Consider the following 27,929-nt stretch of genomic DNA (forward strand, 5'->3'; position numbering starts at 1 on the left):
GCACGCCTTTAATCCCAGCACTCGGGAGGCAGAGGCAGGCGGATCTCTGTGAGTTCGAGACCAGCCTGGTCTACAGAGCTAGTTCCAGGACAGGCTCCAAAGCCACAGAGAAACCCTATCTCGAAAAAAAAAAAAAAAACCAAAAAGAAAAAAAAAAAAGAAACAAAAAAAAAAGTTTATTTATTTGGGGATAAACTCACAGTAAGGGTAGCTATCCGCACTCCTCTGCATGCACTGGGAACTGGAACCGAATCGAGCAGAAAAGAGACCACACATGCTTTGCTCTTTGTCTGCTCTTAGAGTACATGAGACTATGCCCAAAGTGAGCCGTTATCTTAAAGGCTATTGGCTCAAGGAGTTGCCACAACCCTTGGGTATCTACCCTGGAACTGGAGTTATAGACAATTGTGAGCTGCTATGTGGGTGCTGGGAATTGAATCTGGGTCCTCTGGAAGAACAGCTAGTGCTCTTAACCGCTGAGCCATCTCTCCAGCCCTTCTTGCTTACTTCTTAATGGGCAAATGAATGAAGGTGGGAATGGGTTAGTTCTGGAAAATGTTTGCCAAGAACCAGGGGTTCCCAGGATAAGAAAAGCAAATGCTGGGTGGTGGTGAGGCACGCCTTTAATCCCAGCACTCGGGAGGCAGAAGCAGGCGGATCTCTGTGAGTCTGAGGTCTGCCTGGTCTACAGAATGAGTTCCAGGACTGAGTCCATGGCTACTGGGAAACCCTGTCTCGAAAAACGGAAGGAAGGAAGGAGGGAGGGAAGGAGGGAGGGAGGAGAGAGGAGAGAGGAAGAGAGAGAAGCAGATGACAGCTCTTCAGGAAATCAGCCCCAGTCCCAGCATGTAGCTCAGTTGGAAGAGGGCTTGCCTAGCAAGCTTGAAGCCCTGGGTTTGATTCCCAGCCCTGGATAAACTGGATGTGGCATACACATACATGAACCCCATCTCATCACTGGGCTTGTGGAAGTAGGAGGATCAAGGTTATCCTCAGCTAATAGTGTTTGAGACCACATGGGACTCTGCATGCCAGTTCGCTTCTCCACTGTTGTCATGTACGCCATGACTAAAAGCCACTTGGCGAAGAAAAGGTTTATTTTAGCTTACAGCCCATCGTCATGGAAGTCCAAGGCAGGAGCCTGGAAAGCAGAAACCATGGAGGCATGCTGCTCACTGGCTTGCTCCCATGATTTCTCAGCCCGGTTTCGGATACAACCCAGGACCTCCCACATCAATCGTTCATCAAAAAAATGCCCTGCAGACCCAGGTCCCCAGGCCGATGTGTTTGCATCAGATGGACACAAACTAACTAACACACCCATCAAAAGAAGACAACATAGTTGTCTAAGGAGTGTAGGTCCCTTCAGCATTTTCAGCTGTTGGTGTGCGCACTTTGCATATGGTTCAGGTGTCCCCAGGAGCAGCTCCAGTTTCTACACTGGGGCAGGAGGCGATTCAGGCTTTAGAGCTGCAGGGGCCTAGATAGAGAAGGCAGGATGCAACCCTTCTGTAGAGACCCAGAGGGGGTGATTCCAGGACAGGGTCACCAACTCCCACATGCTCCATCTCGTCTGTCAGCAGCTCCCCCTGCCCACACATATCCCTTTGCTCTGATCCTCGCCTGGAGAGGCATGCATTTGGAAGCAGCTCAGTATGTCTCAAACGGTCCTGAAGGGAGTTACAGGAGGGGAATGATTGAAAGCCAGGTAGAAATGATTCTGCTTGTTTGGAAACAAGGTCTCCTTTGGTAGCCCAGGCTAGGCTGGGACTTGCAATCCTCCTGTCGTAGCCTCCAGAGTAGCCTGTGTAATTTATTTTTTATATTTCACAAATCTTTGCAGGGCTGGAGAGATGTCTCAGTGGTTAAGAGCACTGGCTGCTCTTCCAGAGGACCTGAGTTCAAGTCCCAGCACCCACATGGTGGCTCACAACCATCTGTAATGAGATCTGGTGTCCTTTTCTGGTGTGCAGGCATACACACAGAACACTGTATACATAATAAATCTTAAGAGAGAGAAAACAAATCTTTGTAAAGGTATTAAAAAGTGCACAACTCATACGTGTACTAATTTTTCACAAAGTGCACACGTTTGTGTCACCAGCACCCATACCAGGAAACAGAGAATACCAATGACCCCAGGTTCTGTTCCCCAAAGGAGCCCACCAAATACTGATACACTGATTCTATATGGTTTTAAATTTTGTGTGAATGGAAAGAAAGCCATTTGCATTCTTTTGTATCTGGCTTCTTTTAATCTGATTTTTTTATATGCATCAGTGTTTGTCTGCATGTGCGTACCGATATTGTGTATGCAGTACCTATGGATGCCAGAAGAGGGCATCAGACACCCAGGGACTAGAGAATGGGAATGGAACCTGGGTCCTCTGCAAGAGCAGCCTGTGCTTTTAACCACTGAGTCATATCTCTGGTCCCGTGTTGGCTTCTTTAGCTGAACTCTAGTGTTGCACGGTGTCCTATTCTACTGTCCACACCTGAGATGGTCTTAAGTGTTCCCATGTAACCCACAGTCTTCAAAATGCATCATTGAAGCATTTCATAGCATCTCATGGCCTAGTCTACCCGCCTTACCTTATTAAATCACTAGGATGTCAATAGTTCAGTAGACAGACACTTCCACTCAAACAGCACTGGGGGATTGATTATTCCGGAAATATGAAATTCCCTCTGACATGATAAATTGGCACAAAGCCCAGACGTAGCTATGGCTCTTGGGGTTTTCAAAACTCTGACAGGATGTTGTTCTCGGACCTAAAGTTAGAACTTGCCATTGAGAATGTATTGAGGTTAAACACTGACACGGTGAGTCGGGACTCGCACCTGGCTCTGTAAGAGCAAAAGGTTGAAAGCGTGAACAATCTCACTAGGGACTTGGTGAGCAAATCATGGTGCAACCGAACATGGGGTAACATGGGGTAACGGCCAGCCACCAAAACCATGAGTGGAACAGATAAAAGTATGGAGAGATGACCGTGATAACACTGTAAGATAACATATGTAATTGTACTGGCTGTTTTTGGGGTTTGATTTTTTTAATATTGTTGTGAGTAGGGGGTTTGCATGTTAGTGACCAGATCCTCTGGAACTGGAGTTACAGGCGGTTGTGAACTATATGATGTGGGTGCTGAGAATCAAAACTGGGTCCTTTACAAGAAGAGTGTGCACTCTTTGCTGGCTGAGTCATCTCTCTGGCACTTAGTTTGCTTTATTCTGTTTCGAGACAGGGGACAAGTCTCAAGGACTGGCCTTCAGCTTTTTTTTTTTTTCGAGGCAGGGTTTCTCTGTGGTTTTGGAGCCTGTCCTGGAACTAGCTCTTGTAGACCAGGCTGATCTCGAACTCACAGAGATCCGCCTGCCTCTGCCTCCCAAGTGCTGGGATTAAAGGCACGCGCCTTTCTTCGTAGTTAAAGATGACCTTGAACTCCTGATCCTTCTGCCTCTCCCGAGTGTTGCAATTACAGGTGTGAACACCACAGCTGGATATGTTGGTGTCTTTTTAACAATTGCGTGTATTTCCATATGTAGGAATATTTCCTTGAGATAGCTGTTTCAGACATAGAACTGATGTTTTTAAAGATTTATTTGTTCTTGCATATATGAGTGTTTTGCTTGCATGTGTGTCTGTGCACCATGTGTGTGCAGTGCCCAAGAATGCCAGAAGAGGGCAGCAGGTCCCCCAGGTCCTGAAGTTACAGAAAGTTGTAACCCATTGTTGGGGGAACTGACCTGGGTTGTGTGCAAAGCAGCCAGTGCTCTTAACTGTTAGGCCTTCTCTCTCTCCAGCCCCTAGTCCTAAAATCTGCATAGGCTTTAACGTGCGCGCGTGCGCGCACAGACACACACACACAGCTGCATGGATGATGGATGAAAGCATAGATGCAGAAGACAGTGACCCAGCCTCTCCCATGGTTTGCTTTTTTTTTTTTTTTTTTTTTTTTTAGTTTTTCCGAGACAGGGTTTCTCTATAGTTTTGGAGCCTGTCCTGAAACTAGCTCTTGTAGACCAGGCTGGCCTCGATCGAACTCACAGAGATCCACCTGCCTCTGCCTCCCGAGTGCTGGGATTAAAGGCGTGTGCCACCACTGCCCGGCCTGGTTTGCTTATTTTTATATTTTCAAAATTATCTCCAAAATCGCATCAGTTGCATATTTTCAGAAAGAGGGAGCCGGGTGGTGATGGCGCATGCCTTTAATCCCAGCACTCGGGAGGCAGAGGCAGGTGGATCTCTGTGAGTTCGAGGCCAGCCTGGTCTACAAGAGCTAGTTTCAGGACAGGCTCCAAAACTACAGAGAAACCCTGTCTCGAAAAAAAACAGAAAGAAAGAAAGAAAGAAAGAAAGAAAGAGAAAGAAAGAAAGAGGGGAGGGAGTCTTGCTGATCTGTCCCACAGAAGTTGGGAGCTATGTTGGGGCTGATAAGCAGACTCAGACAGGCACAGTGGCACAGCCCTTGGGAAACAGAGGAGGAGAATTGGGAGCTCAAGGTTATCCTGGGCTACATGGGAGTCAGCTCCTTACTGCTGTGCCAGAACATCTGAAAAAAATCAACTTAAATGGGAAAAAGATCTGTGTGGACTCAGGGCTCAATCCTGGTGGTTTGTGTCTGGGCTCAGTCTTCATGGCTTGGGTCCCGGCTCAGGTCTCGGTCCTGGTGACTTGACTCCACCGCTGTGGGCCCGAGTTGAGATAGTGTCATTCGGAGAGGGCATGGTGAGTTGCCCCTCACGACGGCTGGGAGGCAGAGAAAGATAGAGTGGAAACATGGCAAGATGACCTTCAAAGACCCAGTGACCCACTTCCTTCCGTCAAGTCCCTCCCCCATACAGTTTCCGTCATTGCTCAATAATGCCATCAAGCTATAAATCCAGTGGCTTAATCTACTGATTGAGGTCCTCATGTTCCAGCCAAAGGTCAGCAATTCAGCCCACCAGCTGGGGTCAAACCATAAGCGTGTGAGGTTTGGGGAGACACTTTATGTCTAAATCATTCGTGACAAGTTCCCACTGGGGGCCTCCCAATCTGTGTGTCTGCTCAAGTCCTCACCGTCTCTGCTCTCTCGTAGTCTGTATTTTAATTAATTCACTTTTTATTGTGTGTGTATGTGATGTGTGTGCGCATTTGTTTATGTATGTTCATGTTAGCATGAGCATGCCGTGACACATACATGGAGGTCAGAGGGCACCCTCCGTCTCAGCCCTGCCCTTCTACCTGGCCGACAACAGTCTCTCTGTTGTCTTTTCCCATCACACATAAGCACACACCAGGTTAGGGGTCTGCAAGCTTCTGGGGATCTTCTTGTCTCTGCCCATGTGGTTTCTGGGGACTCGTCTGTGTTTGCCAAGTGCTTCTACCCACTTTCGGTTCCCTCTTTTCTGCAGGTTCTGGGGCCATCGTGGCTGCCATCGTGGTGGTCGTCATCATCATTGTTACCTTGGTTCTCATCCTGTTGAAGATGTACAACAGGTACAGAATGCCCAGGACTGCCTGGTTTCCCCACACACACTGCTCCCCCTTCTGGTTTACACACACACACACACACACCACACACTGCTCCCCCTTTCTGGTTTACATACACACACACACACACACACACACACACACACACTGCTCCCCCTTTCTGGTTTACACACACACACACTGCTCCCCCTTCTGGTTTACACACACACACACACACACACACACTGCTCCCCCTTCTGGTTTACACACACACACACACACACACACACACACACTGCTCCCCCTTCTGGTTTACACACACACACACACACACCACACACTGCTCCCCCTTTCTGGTTTACATACACACACACACACACACACACACACACACACACTGCTCCCCCTTTCTGGTTTACACACACACACACTGCTCCCCCTTCTGGTTTACACACACACACACACACACACACACACACTGCTCCCCCTTCTGGTTTACACACACACACACACACACACACACACACACACACTGCTCCCCCTTCTGGTTTACACACACACACACACACACACACACACACTGCTCCCCCTTTCTGGTTTACACACACACACACTGCTCCCCCTTTCTGGTTTACACACACATACACACACACACACACACACACACACACACTGCTCCTCCTTCTGGTTTACACACACACACACACTGCTCCCCCTTCTGGCTTACACACACACACACTGCTCCCCCTTTCTGGTTTACACACACATACACATACACACACTGATCCTCCTTCTGGTTTACACACACACACACACACACACACACTGCTCCCCCTTCTGGTTTACACACACACACACACACTGCTTCCCATTCTGGTTTACACACACACACACACACACACACACACTGCTCCCCCTTCTGGTTTACACACACACACACACACACACACACTGCTCCCCCTTCTGGTTTACACACACACACACTGCTCCCCCTTCTGGTTTACACACACACACACACACACACACACTGCTCCCCCTTCTGGTTTACACACACACACACACACACACACACACACACACTGCTCCCCCTTCTGGTTTACACACATGCAAGCATGCATGCACAGAGACACACACTCCTCCCTCATTCTGGTTTACACACACACACACACACACACACACACACACACACACTCCTCCTCTATTCCAGGTGCAGAATGTTAGCGCATGCCCAGGGTAGTTCCGCCCTCCTGCCCTCCTTGTCAGAGCTGAGGTTTAAACCAATCCATCTGGTTTCAAAGAAAATATTCCCACCTTACCATGTAATAAGAACAGGGGATGTGGTTCAGTGGGTAGAGCACTTGCCTAGCATCCATGAAGGCCTAGGTTCGATTCCCAGCATGGCATGAATAAGTATGGTGGCACTCAGTGGGTAAAGGCAGGAGGCTAAGGTCATCCCCAGCCACATGATGAATTTGAGGCCAGCCTGGGCTATATAAAACCCAGTCTCAAACAACAACAATAGTAGCATCAGTGTTATTTGTAAAGTCTTTGGGGTGTTGTTACTACACAAGCGTCTTGGAAACAAGGAGGTGGCATTGAGGTCCAGGTCTCCTGTCATTCTGCCCATCATTGCTGAAACTCTGATTGACCTGTGGGTAGGTACCCCTTCACCTCACACTGGTTACACTGATGCCCTGGGACTGTGGACATTTTAAGTCTGTTCTCTTCTTAATCACATAAGATGTTCTTAAATATTCCTAGCAAAATGCTTTACATGCATAATCACGCTACAACCCTTGAGTTCCACTTAGCCTTGAATGCAGCCCCTGCTCTGACTCCAGTCATTGTCAGGGGCAGAATGAAGCTTAGCAGTTTAAACAGAATATCCCAAAGTGATCCAGGCTGGCGCCAAAGGTCCTTTTCAACTGTCACCAGTGTGACTTTACAAACCATTGTCATGGAGCCCATTCCTCACTGTCTCTTACAGGAGAATGAGGACAAGGCGGGAGTTGGAGCCCAAGAGCCCGAAGCCACCTGTGCCTCCTGCCCTGGACCCAAACAGCAACGGCAGCCAGCAGCCTGCGACTGTGACCTCTAACCCTGCAGACATCCAAGTGGAGACCCGGTGACCCTGTCCCAGCGCCGCCCCTGCCTCTGCAAGGAGCTTTTATGGCCCAGAAGCACGGTCTTCTGGCAGCTTCACTTGAGCTTTTTCTGGCTGGGTAAACTGAGGCACCTTTTGTATAGCCCTTGCAGCTTGAAGCCATCCTTAACTGTGTTCTGCTCTGGCCACCCCAAGCTGTGTCCATATCCCTTCTGCCACTATACCAAAGAGCTAAGGACATTCTTTTGTCACCCGATGAGAAGCACTGTGCTGGGATACTGGTGTGAGTCTGGTTCTTGCCCCATGAATGCTACAGCTAAACAGACAGACAGACAGACATCTGGGTGTTCTGGTCAGGGGTCATCACCCAGGGTGTGCCACTTGGGAGCATCTTGTCTTAAGTGTCATGTCCACAACATTGCAGAACAGATTCTCAATCCCATAGCGGGTGCAGGGAAACTAACTCTGACTAACTAACCGACAAAACCAACTTGGTAATATCTAACCTATTCCAGTACTAGGTGACCTCGAGCCAGCTCACGATGGCCGGTCAGAACGTTCTCCCCCTTAAGGGACAAAGGGTACCAGAGGCTCGACTTGGTAGCCCAAGTCTGCCATTTCAGTCCTCAGTAGAGACAGGAACATTGTGATTACAAGGCCAGCTTGGCTGCACACGGAGATGTTTAATTTAAAAAAAAAAATACAGAATAAACAGTATTCTCCAGAAAATTCTACTTTACTAGTAGTCAGGAGAAGGTGCTCTGAGGATCAGAGGCTGGGGAGCAGAGGCTAGCCCTGAGGAGCAGAGGATTGGGAGCAGAGGCTAGCCCTGAGGAGCAGAGGAGAGGATGGGGAGCAGAGGCTAGCTCTGAGGAACAGAGGAGAGGCTGGGGAGTAGAGGCTAACCCTGAGGAGCAGAGGCTGGGGAGAAGAGGCTAGCTCTTGAATGAGACGTTGTTACAGTGCGCAGGGACCTGGGCTGTGTGGTCGCTGCTCAGAACCCTCCCTGCTGCCCCAGGTGGACTGCCCCCACTCCTCATTTTCTGGCTCCTTTTTATTTGTATGTTAAACTTTCTTGACAGTCCCCTTGCCTCCGGGACAAGTATTTTGTCCCATTAAATTCTGTATTTTCTGTGTCCTTCCTAGTCACCTTGCAGAGACAATCAAAGCACAACACAGAGAAGTCATTCTCTGTGACAGCTGATCTGTGGGCCCTGGGCCAGGAGATGCTCCTCTAACAGGGACAAACATTTCAGAATTAGGAGTTACACCCAAGCTCTACTCTCTTATTGACCTTGAAAAAGAGATTCAGGGGCTTGTGCGAGGACTCGGTAGGTACGCATAGCCAAGTCTGACAACTTAAGTTCAATTCTCAGGACCCCCACGGTGGAAGGAGAGAACAGATTCCTGCAAGTGATTCTCTCATCTCTCCATGTGTGTTGTGCGTACCACAAACACAAGAAACAAACAAATTAAATCTAAGTAAAAGTTTTGTTTGGGAAAAAAAAAAAAAGGTTACTGGGGACCTAGGGAGATGACTCAGTGACCAAGAATGCTGGCTGTACAAGCATAAGGACCTGAGTTCAAAGCCCCAGAACCCACCTACCAAGCTATGCGTGGTGAGAGGCACCCGTAACCCCGGCACTAGGAAGAGGCAGAGATGGAAGAATCAGTGTGGCTTGCAGACTGCCAGCCTGGCTTCAGGATCAGTGGGAAAGCCTGTGTCAAAGGAGTTGGACAGAGAACAGGAGGGCACTCGGAGTTCTCCTCTGGCCTGCAGGTGTGCTCATACAGGACCACACTCCACACACGTACCGCAGACATACACACAAATTGTTTTTGACACAGGCTCTCTCTACGTAGCCCTGACTGGCCTGGCAGTCATTATGTAGACCAGGCTAGCCTTGAATCCACAGCGATCCACCTGCCTCTGTCTCCTGAATGCTGGGATTAAAGGTGTGCATCAACCACTCCTGGTTAAAAATATTTAAGTGATTCAGGCCTGGTATGGTTGCTCCCACTGAGAATCCCAGCAGAGACAGAGACCTAGGGGGATCAAGAGTTTAAGTTACACAGAAAACTCAGGCTCAGCCAGGGCTATGAGAAATCACGTCTCAGAAAAACAAACAAAACCCAAAAACCTCCCTTTGAGAAAAGTACTAGGAAGTTCTCATGGTTCCTCAGCCGTCTGTCTTTCCATCCTTCTGTATCTAAATACCCATCAAGCCCCAGGCACTGTGAGGGCATCCACTAAGTTATCAGAATCCCACTCTCTCCAGGAGCCTAGGTCACTGTTCCACTCTCAAATGAGAATTTCTACTTCACAAAGCGTAAGAACCTTCCAGAGTCACGTGGCAGGGCTCCACATAGGCTAGGTCCCCGCTTGACAAGAGCCTTCTTCTCAGTCTGTCCTCTTCTTCCCACCCCTCCCCAAAGATGTCAGCTCTCTGGGAACAGATGAGGAGAACGGCACAGTCTTGTCCCTGTCCCGTGTGCAGCACAGGAATCTGGTTTCCAAGCTGAAAGCGGGGGCAAAGCCACTCTGGTGGCCTCTTGTGGGCTCTCATGAGCTCTTTGTAACTCACCTGGGCTCTGAGGGCCCTGCCTCATCGGCTTCCTGCCTAGGCCCTGAGCAAGCCCTGACATATAATAATACTTCCCTGACCATTTTGTTTTCAAAACAAACAAAACCCGTGTGCCGCTAGAGACCCAGATCCTTGGGATCCTTCCCTCCATCCCCAGTACTTGACGGGGAGGAATCAGCCTCAGTGTTCCAGCGTTAAAACTAATCTCTCCTGCCTACAGCAAGCTCTTTTGCTAACTAATGCTTGGGAAGGAAGGAGGGGAGGAGGTGGACAGGATGGTTTGGGGTGGGAGCAAGGGAAAAACGATTCGTTGTTCTGCTTTCTGATAATGAAGGTAGCCCACTGGGGCTCCCTAGTAGCTCTGTACATGTTGAGGGGCTCCTCAGCACAGGAAGACAAGGCCCCTGATTTCAGCTGGGGATGGAGCAGCCCTATCTGTTTCCTGTTCCGATAGGTACCTCTCTCACCTGGGCGGGTGCTCCTTCAAGTGGCCAGGGAACGGATGAAAGATAGTAAATGAGTCCGCTGTAAAATAAAGAGGTTTAAATCAAACACGTGTTGTTCATTTCAGTTACGTGGCGGGCTAACAAATCTCCTTTCTAGAAACCCCCTTTCAAGCTGGGTGTGGTGTCTCAGAATCCCAGAACTAGAGGTCTGAGACGGGAGGATCGTCACAAGTTCGAGGCCAGCCTGGGCTACATAGTGAGCTCTGGGAAAGAGTGAGTGGCCACCACCAGACCTTTCAAGAGTTAGGAAACTTGCTGAGTTGTGCGAATGTGACAATATGTCAAGGACCTGGGACCACTGGGGCTGTAGAAGATACCACTATCAACTTCAAACCACCGGTGACGATATATACCGCAAACTGTGTCCCCACCATCTACCAGACACGCCAGTGGCCATGTGAACCCAGCAGCGCCTTTGACCCTCTCCAGTTCCCATGTGAACTAGATATGCAGTACACACCTGTAATTCCAGCCCTTGGGAAGCTGAGGCAGGAGGATTACAAGTTGTTGGCTGGAGATGTAGCTTACTAGGCAGACTGCTTGCCTAGCACACATGAAGTTCAGGGTTCTGTTCCCCAGCACGGCATGGAACCTGGTGTGCTGTCTATGCAGCCTGTAACCCCAACATTTTGGAGGTGGCAGCAGGTGGATCAGAAGTTCAAGGTCACTTTCAGCTAGCAAGTTCGGGGCCAGCCTAAGATACTCAAGATTCTGTGTCAATGACAACAAATAATAACAAAATTAAATTAACTAATTCTGGTTTCTCTGAGCCCTTCACAGCGCAGGCTGTTTTGAGAATCTTGAGTTTTCAGCCATTGAATATGTGTGCAGTGAGGTCTCAGAATGCTTTAATCTGTATTGTATTCCCTGATAACTAGCGGGGCGTTCCCCGATTTGTTTAAGGGCCACTTGAATATCATTGTAAAATTACCTTTCAATTCAATCCATTCTTTTAATTAGTTCATCCTCTTTCAATGTTGATGTGAAAGAGTTTTACAGGAAAAAAAAAATCCATGTCGTTTGCCATCCCGTTGCTTGCCTTTAAAAACAGACTAAACGCAATCAACATGGGAGACCTAACGCTCTCTGTGGCCTGTTGAGCTCAGAGGAGAACCCACTGAGGCAGCTCACTGATGGCTGATTGTCATATACTAAGCCAACCTTACTTTAGATAAACTAAGTCCTGCTAGGCATGATGGGAAACACCTGTCATGCTGGCACGCAGGAGCCAGAGGGAGGACTGTCACAAGCCGAGGCCAACTTAGGGTACAGAGGACCTTGCTTGAGACCAAAGCATCATTGTCATCATCATCCCGCTTAAACATTGCATAAAACTTGTTATGTATGTTGATTCCAGAAACAGAAGGTCTGATGTGTTCATGTACTACTATAAATTGACCTCTGATACAGTGAAAATGTTCCTTCCTTCCTCCTTCCCTCCCTCCCTTTCTTTCTCTTTTCCCATGTATATACGTACATACCTGTGTACAAGTCTGTTACCCTCGAAGGTGAAGGTATCCGTGGAGACCACAGGATGTCGATGCTCTCTCTCTGTCCTCTCCCTTTGAGGCAGGATCTCACGGAGTCTGGAGCTCATCATTCTTTCGGCCCGGCTGGTGGCCCTAAGTCTCCATCTTCCTCCAGTGCCGAGGCTGCAAGTGTGAGCAGCCACGCCCAGCTATTTACACCAGTGCTGCGGATCTGAACTCGGGACTTCATGCTTGCTCCGCAAACACACTTCACCAGCTGAGCCATCTCCCCAGACCTTCTTTTTTAAGTTTAAGACAGTGTCGGGGCGGGAGAGATGGCTCAGCAGTTAAGAGTACTTATTGCTCTTCCAGAGGACCCAGGTTCAAAGCCCAGAACCCACATGGCCTCTCACTACTGTCTGTAACTCCAGTTCCAGGGGATCCAACACCCTCACACCAATGCACATAAAATTAAATAAATTATTTAAAAAACTGTTTAAGACAATGTAGCTGAGGATGACTCTGAATTTCAGATCCTCCTGCCTCTACCGCCAAGCGCTAGGACGTGGATTATGGGCCTGCACACCTGCATCACCACACTGGTCTCTGTGCCGTGAACGCAGGCCCCACTCTGCCCACCAAGCCACATTCCTGCCTGTCCTAGAATTTCTTCTAAAGGTCATATTATTGACTTTGGGGTGCAGGTGTGGGTGCGTGTGTGTGTTCTTGTTCTTTAGATTTGGGGAACATCTAGTTAACCCAGCACCCTGCTTTACTGTGATGTCACCGCCTCAGGAATGGAGTTACAGCCTTTGTAACTTGGAGAGAGATTGCATTGATTAGGATTACAACAAAGACAGCAGAAAGAAAAGCAGAGGGGCGGGGCGGTGGTTGCGCACGCCTTTAATCCCAGCACTTGGGAGGCAGAGGCAGGTGGATCTCTGTGAGTTTGAGACCAGCCTGGTCTACAAGAGCTAGTTCCAGGACAGGCTCCAAAACCACAGAGAAACCCTGTCTCGAAAAAAAAAAAAAAAAAAAAACAAAACAAAACAAAAAAAAAAAAGAAAGAAAAGCAGAGGGAAATCCGGGAGCTGAAGGAGGCCTGGTCATGTGCCACTTCTCACTTTCTTGCTCAGTTTCCAGGGTACAAATCAACATCAGGGAAAAACAGACATGGCCTGAAACCCACCAGAACTCACTCTCTCGGTGGAGAGAGACAGTTACCCACCGCACAGAAGAAGCCTTTGTACGGTGGAAGGCCCTTGACGTGCTGTATGAAGATCTGGCTGGAGCATCTAGCACAGCCTGGAAGCACTGGGCAAGCAGGGGGCACCAGGAAAGGGACCTGGTGGAAATAACAATGGCATGAAGCACAAAAGACGGTCAGAGTGAGTCCTGGGAAGAGTGGGAGAGGAAGGGAGAGGAAGAAGAAAGCTATGCAGGATGGAGACAAAGGAGATAGAGATGGCCGAGGGAGAGGAGGGAGGCTCCGGTGGGGAGGACCATCGGGGCTTCATTATTTTAAAGGCAACAGAGAGCTGTTGAAAATCCTTGAGCACACGGCTGGTGGAGTTACTTTGTGGGTGAAGGCATTTGCTATCAAACCTAATGACCCGGGTTCAATCCCCACGACCCAGATGTGGAAGGCAAGAAGGGACTCCGGAAGATATCCTCTGACCTTGACACGCAGGCCACAGCAGACGTGTGCACACACATACACAGTATAATGGAAAGGTTTTAAGGAAAGAAAACGCTGGACTGGAGCGAGATCTCAGTGGTTCAGAGTTCACAGTGCTCTTCCATTGGACCCAAGTGTGAGTCCCACACCGTGGGAGGTGGCTCAGAAACCAGGGTCTCTGGTCTCTGAGGACATGGGGACATATGCGGGAAAATTAATTAACAATAAAATAAAATCTTTTTTTTTTTTTGATTTTTCGAGACAGGGTTTCTCTGTAGCTTTTGGTTCCTGTCCTGGAACTAGCTCTTGTAGACCAGGCTGGCCTCAAACTCACAGAGATCCGCCTGCCTCTGCCTCCCGAGTGCTGGGATTAAAGGCATGCGCCACGGTCGCCCGGCTAATAAAATAAAATCTTAAATAAACAAAAGTGCTTGACCAGGGACAACAGACACGGCTGCCAAGATCAGAGCTGTAAGTCCTGCCACAGTGTGCAGAATGGGCCAGCGTGGGAGCGACTGGGGGCAGGGCAAACAACATAGAGTCTGTGTATGCAAGACATAGCAGGCCCGTCTATGTATCTTCTCGTTTTTAAATGCCTGTTCTAAATAGCCCTCAAATTGTCCTGGCTTTTTTTTTCCTTTTTCTTTTTCTTTTTTAAGTCGTTATTTGTGGGTGTATAGTAACCCAACAAAAATGTCTCCAGGAGCCGTCTGAAGCCCACTGGATAGGCTTCACAGCAGGGTCATTGTCTTGGCTCTGTAGTCCTTTGTCTTGGAACACGCGTTCCCGCCACAGCAATGTCCTGGCAAGGAAGCAAAGTGCTGCAGCTAGCAGATGCTGCGGCCCTGAAGGCCGGGGGTCCAGCACATCTGCGAGACGCAGGTAGCAGCAAGCCGGCCTTCAGGTGTCTATTAGGAAGCCCACTTTATATCAGCCCAGGGATCAGCTCCAATCTTTTGAATGAATAAAATTCACCTGGACCTCTTGGTCCTTTGTTTTATCTGGGACGGGGGTCTCTCTATATTACCCAGTGGCCTTGCGTTCACTATGCTGCCTAGATTGGCCTCAAACTCTCCAGCTTCTTGCCTCTAATGGATGAAATGACAGGCATGTTTCCCTAGACTTAGATTCATCCTGATTGCTTCCGGGATGCTGCCCCACCGTAAGTGACCTCAGAGAAGCATGTTAGCATTTAGCCAGCTTCCCTCTAACTGCCCAGTTCTTCTCTTGGAAGCACACTGGGAGTAAAGGAAATTTTTTTAAGATTTATTAATTATGTATATAGTGTTCGATCTGCACGTATACCTGCAGGCCAGAAGAAGGCATCAGATCTCATTATAGATGGCTGTGAGCCACCAAGGGGTGGCTGGAATTGAACTCAGGACCTCTGGAAGAACAGCCAGTGCTCTTAACCACTGAGCCATCTCTCCAGCCCCTCATATTTTCTTTTTGTCTCTGGTTTCCCACAGTTTGTCAAAGATATGCCTCAGGGTGGTTTCCTTTTTAGTTACCTTACAAAAAGTCTGTTACATGGCATAGTTCTTTTTAAAAATATTTATTTATTTTATACATATGAGTGTTTGTTTTACATGAAAGTGCTCCAGGGCTGGAGAGATGGCTCAATGATTAAGAGTACTCACTGTTCTTGCAGAGGACCTGGTTCAATTCTCAGCACCCATACAGGGGCTCACAGCTCCCTATAATTCCTGTTCCAAGGGATCCAATGCCCTCTTCTGACTTCCACAGGGACCACGCACACATGTGGCAAACAGACATACATGCAGCCAAAACATTCATATGACAAATAAATAAAATAAAAAACTTTTAGAAAGTACACCACCTGCGTGCAGTGTCCAAGGAAGCAGAAAAAGGTGGCATATTCCCTGAAACTGGAGTTGTAAATGGTTGAGAACCACAATGTGGATGCTGGGAGCCGAACACAGATCCTCTGCAAGAGGAATAAGTAAGTGCTTTTTATCTGTTGAGCCAGCTCTGCAGCCTTCCTCAAAGATCCTTGAGTACTTTTTTGTTGTTGTTCTTTTGCTTTGTTTAATAATTTATTTATCTGCCGGGCGGTGGTGGCGCACGCCTTTAATCCCAGCACTTGGGAGGCAGAATCAGGTGGATCTCTGTGAGTTCGAGACCAGTCTGGTCTACAAGAGCTAGTTCCAGGACAGGCTCCAAAGCTACAGAGAAACCCTGTCTCAAAAACAAAAAAAAAAAAAATTATTTATCTTTATTTTGTGTACATTGGTGTTTTGCCTGCATGTCTGTATGTCCATATGTATGTATGTATGACAGTGTTGTATCCCCTGCAACTGGAGTTACAGACAGTTGTGAGCTGCCATGTGGGTGCTGGGAATCGAACCTGGGTCCTCCAGAAAAGCAGCTAGTGCTCTTAACCATTGAGCCATCTTTCCAGCCCCTGTTTTGTTTTTTTGGGCCAGGATTTCTCTGTAGCTTTGGAGCTTGTCCTGGAACTAGCTCTTGTAGACCAGGCTGGCCTCAAACTCAGAGATCTGCCTGCCTCTGCCTCCCGAGTGCTGGGATTAAAGGTGTGCGCCACCACCGCCCGGCTGAGTATATTTGTTAAAATAAACATTTAGAAATGTGTTGGGTAGTGTTTCTTTAAAAGCATTTCCTTTCTAGTTCTCTTCTTTCTAGGTCTCCAAATATGGAAATCAACAACAATACCATCCAAGACCACACCTTCACAAACATGAGATGATCAGACAGTAAATTAACTGTCTTCTAAAATAAAACTCAAAACTCTTCTTTTAAATATATTTATTTATTTATTATGTGTACAATATTCTGTCTGTGTGTATGCCTGCTGGCCAGAAGAGGGCACCAGACCTCATTACAGATGGTTGTGAGCCACCATGTGGCAGCTGGAATTGAACTCAGGACCTTTGGAAGAGCAGGCAATGCTCTTAACTGCTGAGCCATCTCTCCAGCCCCAAAACTCAAAACTCTTCAGAGGAAAATAAGATGCATTAGCCTTCACCACCTGCTTTTTCTTCTATGTTCAGTATAGAATATAGAAGAAAGATATTCACCAAAACAGTAAATTTTGCTGGCAGTGGTGGTGCACAGCCTTAATCCCAATGCTCTGGAGGCAGGACAGCCAGGGCTACACAGAGAAACCCTGTCTTGAAGCTCCCCCCCCACACACACACACAGGACAACCACAGCAGCTCCTTTTTTTTAATTAATTAATTAATTAATTAATTTTTTTGCATTGATGCTTTGTCTGCATGGCTGTCTGTGTAAGGGTGTCAGATTCTGGAGTTACAGACAGCTGCCATGTGGGTGCTGGGAATTGAAGCTGGGGCCTCTAGAAGAGCACTCAGCGTCTTAAGTGCTAAGCTATCTCTCCAGCCTCAGTAGCCCAATTTAAATGAACTCAGAGATGATGTGAGTCACCGCCAGTTAACAACCATCGCTGCCGGCAAGATGGGAGATCTGCAGCTGAGGAAAACTAACTCGGGCCCTCTTTCCCCTTTGTCAGTGGTGAAGGGACAAAGACACAGCTCCACACTGTCATGCCCAGCAGCTTGAGGAGGTTCCCTCATCTTTTAGGGTCTACCTAAGTCAAACCAGGGTTTGTGGCTTGGAGTCATAAAGGAATTTTAGGCCTAGCCAGTTTGAAGCAGAGTTGGAGAATGTGTTAAAGCACTTTAATCCAGACTTTAAGTGTAGGGTTAGCAGAGAGAAAGGGGCTTAGAAAGCACGGAGTACCCTAGTGTGGGTGTGGGCTCTTCAAAGGAGAGCAGCAATTAAGCATATCTTAGCATTAATCACTGTACCTATCCTGGTTAGCTTTTGTTTGTTTTGTTTTACCAACTTAATGCAAGCTAGAGTCATCTGGGAAGAAGAGCCTCAACTGCCATTCCAGGGAGCGTTTTCTTTGTAAATGGTGGATGTTAAGAGGGCCCTGCCCGGGGCTGGAGAGATGGCTCAGAGGTTAAGAGCACTGTCTGCTCTTCCAAAGGTTCTGAGTTCAATTCCCAGCAACCACATGGTGGCTCACAACCATCTGTAATGGGGTCTGGTGCCCTCTTCTGGCGTGCAGGCATATACACAGAATACTGTATGCATAATAAATAAATAAACATTTAAAAAAAAAAAAAAAGAGGGTCCTGACCATTGTAGATGTACCTGGTCAGGGCTGGTTGTCCTGCATTGTATAAGAAAGTAGCCAAGGGGAGAGATGGCTCAGGGGTTAGGAACATTGCCTGCTCTTCCAAAGGTCCTGAGTTCAATTCCCAGCAACCACATGGTGGCTCACAACCATCGATAATAAGGTCTGGTGCTCTCTTCTGGCCTGCAGGCAAACACACAGATAGAATATTGTATACATAACAAATAAATAAATATTTGTGGCGCACACCTTTAATCCCAGCACTCGGGAGGCAGAGGCCACTCGGGAGGCAGAGGCAGGCAGATCTCTGTGAGTTCGAGGCCAGCCTGGTCTACAAGAGCTAGTTCCAGGACAGGCTCCAAAACCACCACAGAGAAACCCTGTCTCGAAAAACCAAATAAATAAATAAATAAATAAATAAATAGATGTAGCCAAGAGGAGCAAGCAAGTAGGCAGTGTGCCCCCACAGCCTTTGCTTCAGTTCCTGCTTCCAGGTTTCTGCCTTGAGTTCCTGCCCTGACTTCCCTTCTAGGGAGATTACATTGAGATTACATAGAAGATGGTACCATCTTTTGTGGCTCTCAATGCCATGTATCAAAAGGTTGCTAAGAAACATTTTCCCCTTTTCTCTTTCTTTTGGTAAGGAGATTAAAGCGGCTCTGGAGCTGCTTGGGTGGAACTAAAGTGGTGAAGCCAGGAGCCACTGTGTTTGCATACAGGGGTTGTCTGCGTCCTTTCCCTGGAAAGGGTGTTTCTGGTGAGACTCCTAAGACACAGCAGGCTCATCAGAGGAAGGGGAACAAGCCTGGGGCACTGGTTAGCTGGGTTATGCTTCTTCTTCTTTTTTTTTTCAGAGAGGGTATAGAGTTCATTCAGTGGGTTATGGAGGGGAAAAGGGGGGAAGGGGAGAAGGGGAAGAAGAGATATAGATAGATAGATAGATAGATAGATAGATAGATAGATAGATAGGGAGAAGAGGGGGAAAGACAGTAGTTACCTCTTCAGTAGACAGAAAGAGATTGGGCTATGCTTCTTGCTGGCAGCCGGTGAGAAGTTTCTACCAGTGTCCTTTCCTGTGTCCCATCACTTCCCCTGCCTTCCTGCTCTGCACACTGTCACAGACATCTGTCCCAACAAGAAGGCTGGTGTGCTCCCGAGGGTAAGATCTGTCTATCGTTCCTCCTCCAACTGTTTGCCTAAGGCTTAAGGTTGAGGCCTTTGGACTGCCTCATCCCTAAACTCAGGAACCAGATCCTGAAATTGGCTTCTGCTTCTATGCTGGCTGTGTGACAGCTCCCCTCTGCTGGGTCCCACCTCATTTATCTGAAAAGTGGGTACAGAGCCCAAAGCCTACCAGGGCTGTCATAACAGCACCAAAGCCCAGAAGGCCTGACAACAGGACTGCAGTCATCCAGAGTGGGGCCCACCTAGTGACTCCACCGTAGCTTAATTACCTCTGGAAAGCCCAGTCCCTTAGCAGGGTGGGGTTCTGCTGGTGAGAAGGCTTCCTCATGAAGGGGAGGGGCCGGAATTCAGCATATAACAGCCCTGTTATTACTGTGCCAAAATTAGTTATTTACTTATGTGTTTACCTATTTATTTTTAATTTTTAAAATTACTTTTAATTTGTGTGGTACGTACACCTGAGTGTCCGCAGAGGCCAGGGGCACTGGATACCCCTGAGCTGTGGTTACAAGCAGTAGTGAGCATCCCAAAATGGATTCTGAGCCTGAGAGGGGAGAGCGCCATCTAGTGACGCTTGATGTTTTCTTCCTGGTTGGTTTCGAATTTTTATTTATTATTATTTGCACGTCGTATGCAAGCACACATGCGTGTGTGTGTGTGTGTGTGTGTGTGTGTGTGTGTGTGTCAGAGGACAGCCTGCTGGAGTTCATCCTCTCCTTCCACCACATGGATTCCAGCTCTAGCGATTGAACTCAGTTCCTCACTAGGTTTGTCAGCAAGAACCCTTACTCCCTGAGCCATTTTGCCAGCGTGACGGCATGACAGGTTGTGGGACTTTTCCGTTTTTCTGTACTGAGGATTGAAACAAAGCCTGAGAGATTCTAGGCAAGCGCTCTGCCACTGAGCTGTGTCTCCAGCCTTTTGTTGTTGTTTTCTTGAGAGAGGGTTTCCCTGGTTGTCCTGGAACTCGGTCTGTAGACCACGCTAGCTTCAAACTCAGAGCTCCACCAGCCTCTGCCCCCGAGTGCTGGGATTAAAGGTGTGTGCCACCATGCCTGGCTAAATACTCATTCTTATTTATGTGTATGTATGTGTGCCTATGTGAGTCTATGTGTACATACACACGTAGGTGCCCACAGAGGCCAGAGGGGTTCAGATACCCTGGAGCTTTAGTTACAGGTGGTTGTGTGCAAACAGATGTGTGCAAACAGATGTGAGTACTGGAAGAGAAACCTGGGCCCTCTGGAAGAACAGACACTACATGCTCTTAACTGCTGAGCCATACCCCAGCCCATCTCTTGCTTTCAGATAAGAGTGTCTCAACACATAGCTCTAGCTAGCCTGAAACTTGCTATGCAGGCCAGGTGCCTTCCTTTGCCTCTTGAGTGCCAGGGTTAAAGGTGAACCCACCACACCCGGGTTGTAGTTTTATTTGAAACTAAGGAAAAGCTCTCCGGTGACTTTTCCCAACGCTGTCACGAGTCCTGCCTCACTGCCCCACGAATGTCCCTGCACCCTAGCCAGGGGAAACAGATTTGCAACAGCTTGCCATATCCACATGCCTGGCTGCCTTGGGTATAGGTTTTTTGCAAAAGTTGTGAAAAGCACAATGGGCCTTGTTTAATAACATTATATCTCTTGTTAAAATTTTAGACTTTAACTGGGTGGTAATGGTGCACACCTTTAATCCCAGCCCTAGGGAGGCAGAGGTAAGATCTCAGTGAGTTCCAGGCCAGCCTGGTCTACAAGAGCTAGTTCCAGGATAGGCTCCAAAGCTACAGAGAAACTCTGCCTCAAAAAAACTAAAAAAAAAAAATTAGACTTTAGCTGGGCAGTAGTGGTGGTGCACTCCTTTAATCCCAGCCCTCAGAAGGCAGAAGCAGGCGGATCTCAGGGATTTCAAGGCCAGCCTGGTTTACAGAGTGAGTTCCAGGACAGCCAGGACTACTTAGAGAAACCCTATCTCGAAAAAGAACAACAACAAAAACCCAAAAAACAAAAAGGTGAAGCACAAAAAGATAAGGTGGAGCTGGATGTAGTTCTGGGATAGAGAATGTGCTTAGCATGTGTAGGGTCCTACATTCAACCCACAGTCAATCAGTACCATCTGCCAAGCACAGTGACTCGGGCCTGTAATCCCAACAGTTGACAGGCAGAGACAAGGAGGATCAGAAATTTGAGGTTATCATCAGCTGTAGCTAGCCTGGGCTACATGAGACCCTGCTACAATAAGTAAGACAAAAACAAGAAGACCATAAACAGGAAAACAGCAACAGCAAAAAGAAACAAGATGGGGAGGGAAAGGCAGGCTGTGAGGGAACAGGGGATTCAAACTAAGGGGACAGATTATGTTTAAAAGTCCTGAGGGGAGCCAGGCGGTGGTGGCGCACGCCTTTAATCCCAGCACTCGGGAGGCAGAGGCAGGTGGATCTCTGTGAGTTCGAGACCAGCCTGGTCTACAAGAGCTAGTTCCAGGACAGGCTCCAAAACCACAGAGAAACCCTGTCTCGGAAAAACCAAAAAAAAAAAAGTCCTGAGGGGAGCTGGGTGGTGGTGGCACACGCCTTTCATCCCAGCACTCGGGAGGCAGAGGCAGGCGGATCTCTGGGAGTTGGAGGCCAGCCTGGTCTACAAGAGCTAGTTCCGGGACAGGCTCCAAAACCACAGAGAAACCCTGTCTCGAAAAACCAAAAAAGAAAAAAAAGTCCTGAGGGGACAATCGGTCTCAGAGAAGAAGATACAAACTGTTCTTAAGATGTCTCCACCCCCTTTCCCCATTTTTATGATTTTTTTTTTTTTGGTTTGGTGTGGATCACAGCCAACATCCAGAGAGACGGAAGCCAGGCTGGTCTCGAACTCACAGAGATCCGCCTGCCTCTGCCTCCCGAGTGTGATTTTTTTTTTTATGACAGTCTCTCCCTAGTTTGTCCAGGCCGGCCTGTAACTTGTAATCCTCCTACCTGTGTCTCCCAAGGGGCTGTGATTAGAGGCATGTGCCCCACACCTGGCTCTTCTCTGCCAGGGTTCATAACCTTGGGTAATCCTCTCGCTGCGCTGCGGAAGGGGCAATCAGCGTGATTAATAGGATTTTGTAAAAGCTGTGCTACGTGTCTTTGGAGGTTCTTTCCTACTGGCGTTCTCTTCCAGAGCACCTGCTCCGGAGGAAAGCCATGTTGCCACGTCATGAAGATAACCTAGGGACAGCACGCTGTGGTAAGGAGCTGAGGCTGCTGGCCAACAGCCGTGTGGATCACAGCCAACATCCAGAGAGACGGAAGCCAGAGCGTTCATCTAAGCAACTCCAGAGTCCTGGCCCACGGGGACTTTGACACTTTATTGTTTAAAGTTGGGGACGATCGGTTATGTGTGATCCTTGCTGATGCTCCTGGAGCTTTTTTTAACCTGTATCTCACTGGTGGTGCCGTGGTTGGGACCCAGGGCAAACACTCTCCCATGGAACTCTATCCCAGGACAGACAGGAAGGAAGGAATGTAGGTAGCTAGCCTAGACCTATGTTTACTCAGGAAGCGCAGGTGCTGCTGAGTATGCTCGCTGGGCTAAAAAGCCAAGTTCGGTGAGTTGGGGCAACTCTTTTACACCCCATCTCAAAAGCCAGCTTCACTAATTAATGTTAGATAGGGTCTCACTAAAGAGTCTCCTGAACTCACAGAGAGTCACCTGGCGCTGCCTCCAAGTGCTGGGATTAAAGGCGTGCACCACACCGGCTCAAAAGCAAACATTGAAAAAAAAAAAAAGCCGGGCGGTGGTGGCACACGCCTTTAATCCCAGCACTTGGGAGGCAGAGGCAGGCGGATCTCTGTGAGTTCGAGGCCAGCCTGGTCTACAAGAGCTAGTTCCAGGACAGGAACCAAAAGCTACGGAGAAACCCTGTCTCGAAAAATCAAAAAAAAAAAAAGCAAACATTGTTTAAAAGCAGCTGAAGATATAATTTAGGTTGTAGGGGGCTTGCCTGACTACATAAAGGTCTGAGTTCAAGCCTCAGTATTGAAGAGCAAGGAAAATTAAAAGAAAAACAGAGAAGGGGGCTGGAGAGATGGCTCAGTGGTTAAGAGTACTGACTGCTCTTCCAGACGACCCGGGTTCAATTCCCAGGACCCACATGGCAGCTCACAACTGTCTGAAGATCCAGTTGCAGGGGATCTGACACCTTCACACCAATAAACAATAAAAAATATTTTAAAAAAAAGAAAAAAGAAAAACAGAGAAGGCAGTAAACATATAATCAAAACAAATGCAAGTAAATGCAAAATGCTAACAAGAGGGCTTCCACCGTTTTAGGAAGGCTGTCTTATCTGAAGAAATGACATTTGGGTGCTGCAAAGATGGCTCAGTGGTTAAGAGCACCGACTGCGCTTTCAAAGGTCCTGAGTTCAATTCCTAACACCCACATGGTGGCTCACAGCCATCTGTAATTAGTTCTGGTGCCCTTTGCTGGCCTGCAGGCACCTATGCAGGCAGAACAAAAAAGAGAAGAAATGACAACTGAGTAAGGTTTCCTTGAGAGAGGGTTTCGCTAGGCAGCCCCGCTGGCCTGGAGCTCCAGTTACTCAAATACTTCTTCGTCACCATAGGCTTACACATTCACAGGCTAAATAACTACCATTTCAAGTCTAACCTGTTGTTCACAACACAGACGCGTGTCCTTTACAACAGCTTCAGCTTAAAAGTCAGGGACCGGGTGGGTGGGGGTGGGGTGGAGCGAAGGTGCAAGCATTCACAGCCCAAAGCCTGAGGATGTGAATAGGAAGAACACACCCATGGGGTGAAGGTGGAGAAGGGAGCATATACCAAATCATAAAGGCCTTTGTCACAGTAAGCATTTTGAGCTTCATCTGGAGGACAATAGAAAGCCACTATAGGGTTTCTTTTATATATTTTTTTCATATATATATATTTTTTTCATATATATATATATATATTTTTTTTTTTTTTTGGTTTTTCGAGACAGGGTTTCTCTGTGGTTTTGAAGCCTGTCCTGGAACTAGCTCTTGTAGACCAGGCTGGTCTCAAACTCACAGAGATCCACCTGCCTCTGCCTCCCAAGTGCTGGGATTAAAGGTGTGCGCCACCACCGCCCGGCTTTTTTATATATTTTTTTATTGATATTTATTGAGCTCTACATTTTTCTCTGCTCCCCTCCCTGCTTCTCCCCTTCCCCCTTCAATCCAACCCCCCAAGGTTCCCATGCTCCCAATTTACTCAGGAGATCTTGTCTTTTTCTACTTTCTACTTCCCATGTAGATTAGATCTATGTAAGTCTCTCTTAATGTCCATATTGTTGTCTAAGTTCTCTGGGATTGTGGTTTGTAGGCTGGCTTTCTTTGCTTTATGTTTTAAAACCACCTATTAGTGAGTACATGTGATAATTGTCTTTCTGTGTCTGGGTTACCTCACTCAAAATAATGTTTTTTTTTTTTTTGGTTTTTCGAGACAGGGTTTCTCTGTGGTTTTGGAGCCTGTCCTGGAACTAGCTCTTGTAGACCAGGCTGGTCTCGAACTCACAGAGATCCGCCTGCCTCTGCCTCCCGAGTGCTGGGATTAAAGGCGTGCGCCACCACCGCCCGGCTCAAAATAATGTTTTCTAGCTCCATCCATTTCCTGCAAAATTCAAGCTGTCATTTTTTCTGCTGTGTAGTACTCCATTGTGTAAATTTACCACATTTTCCTTATCCATTCAATTTACCACATTTTCCTTATCCATTCTTCGATCGAGGGGCATTTAGGTTGTTTCTAGGTTCTGGCTATGACAGACAGCTGCTATGAACATAGTTGAGCACATGTCCTTGTGGAACAATTGAGCATCCTTTGGATATATACCCAAAAATGGTATTACTGGGTCTTCAGGAAGGTTGTTTCCTAATTTTCTGAGAAATTGCCACACTGACATCCAAAGGGGTTGTACCAGCTTACATTCCCACCAGCAATGCAGAAGTGTTCTCTTTCCCCCACAACCTCTCCAGCATAAGTTGTCATCAGTGTTTTTGATCTTGGCCATTCTTACAGGTGTAAGATGGAATCTCAGAGTTGTTTTAATTTGCATTTCTCTGATGACTAAGGATGTTGAACATTTCCTTCAGTGTCTTTCAGCCAATTTAGATTCCTTGTTGAGAGTTCTGTTTAGGTCTGTACTCCATTTTTTTTTATTGGATTATGTGATCTTTTGATGTCCAATTTCTTGAGTTCTTTGTATATTTTGGAGATCAGACCTCTGTCTGATGTGGGGTTGGTGAAGATCTTTTCCCATTCTTTAGGCTATGGTTTTGTCTTGTTGACTGTGTCCTTTGCTTTACAGAAGTTTGTCAGTTTCAGGAGGTCCCATTTATTAATTGTTTCTCTCAGTGTCTGTGCTTCTGGGGTTATATTTAGGAAGTGCTTCCCTGTGCCAATGCTTTCAAGTGTACTTCCTACTTTCTCTTCTATGAGATTCAGTGTGGCTGGCTTTGTGTAACAGTCCAGGCTGGCCTCAAACTCACTGTGATCTGCCTGTCTCTGCCTCCCAACTGGGATAATGGTGTGTGCCACCACCTCCTGGCAAGGGGGCACGTCTTTAATATCACAATTCCAGAGGCAAAGGTGGGTGGATCTCTGTCTGTTGAGCTGGAGAACAGCCTGGTCTACCTAGTGAGATCCAGGACAGCCAGGGCTACATAGTGAGATCCTGTCTCAAAGAACGAAAGGTTGGAGAGATGGGTCAGTGGTTAAGAGTACTTGTTGTTTTTGCAGGACCCAGGTTCAATTCCCAACACCGACATGGTAACTAATAACATTTTGTAACCCCAGGTCCAATGTTCTCTTCTGGTCTCCTTGAATACGTGACATGATATACATAGGGTTTGTTTTTTTGTTTTGTTTTTTTTTTTTTTTTTTTAGAAAGAGAGAGAGAGAGAGAGAGAGAGAGGGAGAGAGAGAGATATTACTATGTAGCTCTGGGTGTCCTGGAACTCACAAATTCCCATTTCCTGAGTGCCAGAGTTAGGGGCCTGAATCATGCCCAGCATTTTACACAGGGTTTTCCTTATACCCAGGATGGCCTCATACTCAGAATCCATGGACTCCCTCTGCCTTCACCTCTCTTATGACAGGATTTCAGGCTTGCCCCACCACGGTCCACTATCCACTAATAAATATTACGAGAAACAGAAGTCAAAATTTGACAACAGTGGAGTATGAAGAGAATGACCAACGGAAGATGGCATCGTTCATTATGAGAAGCAAAAGGTTGAGGGCAGGTAAAAAAAAAAAAAAAAAAAAAAACCTAGAAACTTTAAACAAGTATCAGAAGGAGATACAAGCTGCGGGAGGGGTACTGGATGTGGAGCGTGTGGGGGCTGCTTCCTGAGGGACAGTTGTGTGAAATTTGTAGATTGGCAAGTTATTTTGTTGTTGCCTGTTCGAAGCAGATCAGAGGCCTTGGACAGTAGGAGCAAATGTGGGAAGTTCAAGCATCGAGTGGGGTTGAGGCAGGAGAGATCAAAAAGAGGACGACTTTGATTTTTGGAGGGAAAAAACTATGAGGAACCGCTGGAGACGTCAGCATATGAGTGCCTGTGTTTCAGCGGCGCTACTCTTCGGGCCTCCTTCAGAATGGATGCTGGGCAGAAAGACCAGGAACAGGGATCTATCTGTTACAGGGCTAATGCAGGAGTTCAAGTCACAGAAAGGGATCTTGGGCTTCCAATAGAGTGGGTTTCCTGATGGCTTAGAGGGGCTGTGCAGGTCTCCACACCAAGGTCGCTCCTAAACAAAAGGAACGCTATTGCCGTCTACAGAGACAGGGGAGGCTCCGGAGCAGCCAGCCTGACCGCCCCCATTTTTGCTTGATTTGCTGGTTTTGATGGCCGGGAGAGGCTCAGTCAAGTCTGGTCTGCGAGGTCTATGGACACCCAAGTGGAAAGGTCATTCGTGTGAAGCTTGAAGCCCAGGAAAAGTGCCTGGGGGCATGTGGGTGTTTGCACAAGAATGGCACCTAGGGCACCCGATGCTTCTAGGGCACAGACCTAGAAGGTTTTTTTTTCCCAAAGAAAAAGCAGGTGAGCCTGTGAAAGAGGGACTGATACACCTAGGGCACCCGATGCTTCTAGGGCACAGACCTAGACAGGCTTTTTTTTCCCCCAAGAAAAAGCAGGTGAGCCTGTGAAAGAGGGACTGATACAAGGTAGCTAAGCTTTTCTGAGAAAGGGAGAAAGCGCTTGGGGGACACCCTGGAGGCCCTGCCCCGCTTCCACTTCCGGCCCTTTAGCGTGGTTTCACGGCTCAAGTACAGGAACGTATTCAATGGACACCTCAAGCACACGCCAGAGGCGACGCACATCCGGCTAGCACGCGGATTTCATTCGTGCTGACACTCCAGGGCCAATCCCGCCGGCGATCTAAAGCCGACACAGATCTCAACCCTCACAGTGCACAATGACAACACCGGCGGTAGCGAGCTCCTAACTGGCGCACCGAGCCTCACCAGCATCTCCCTCCCCACAACCCCGCAGGGCGACCTTTCTCTTCCACGACGTCCCCCCCACCCCAGTCACCCCAGAACCGAGCCCCCCCCACTACGGGTCGAAGGAAGGATCAACTCCCGCCGCGCGAACCAGGCTGATCACGCGCCACAAAAGGCTTTGTAGGGTGGGGCGACTCCAGGACTCGCCCTCCTGTCTCCATTGGTTGAGGCCACCGGACTCTCCTCCCCTCTTTGCAAAAGGACGTTCGGCCCCGGTGAGTTTGCGCACGCGTGTCGGTCTCTTGGAAAACTGAGCAGGCGCAGCCACAGGCCCGCGGAGGTGGGGAG

General features: G+C 48.0%; 1 protein-coding gene across 1 annotated transcript in view; it reads left to right on the forward strand.

Annotated features, from left to right (window-relative positions):
* Nucleotides 1-8,298, forward strand: part of LOC121448722 (non-compact myelin associated protein) — a 30,480-nt gene extending 22,182 nt beyond the window's left edge. Inside the window, exons 5-6 of the mRNA XM_041652900.1 lie at nt 5,398-5,482; nt 7,443-8,298. Of these exons, the coding sequence (XP_041508834.1) occupies nt 5,398-5,482; nt 7,443-7,584 (227 nt within the window). The 3' untranslated portion in view covers nt 7,585-8,298. The remainder of the gene's footprint in view (nt 1-5,397; nt 5,483-7,442) is intronic.
* The last annotated feature ends 19,631 nt before the right edge of the window (nt 8,299-27,929 follow it).

This window comes from Microtus oregoni, unplaced genomic scaffold (genome assembly GCF_018167655.1).
Source record: "Microtus oregoni isolate MIOR12 unplaced genomic scaffold, Mior012 000005F_ref0000423, whole genome shotgun sequence".
In the NCBI taxonomy this organism is placed as follows: Eukaryota; Metazoa; Chordata; class Mammalia; order Rodentia; family Cricetidae; genus Microtus; species Microtus oregoni.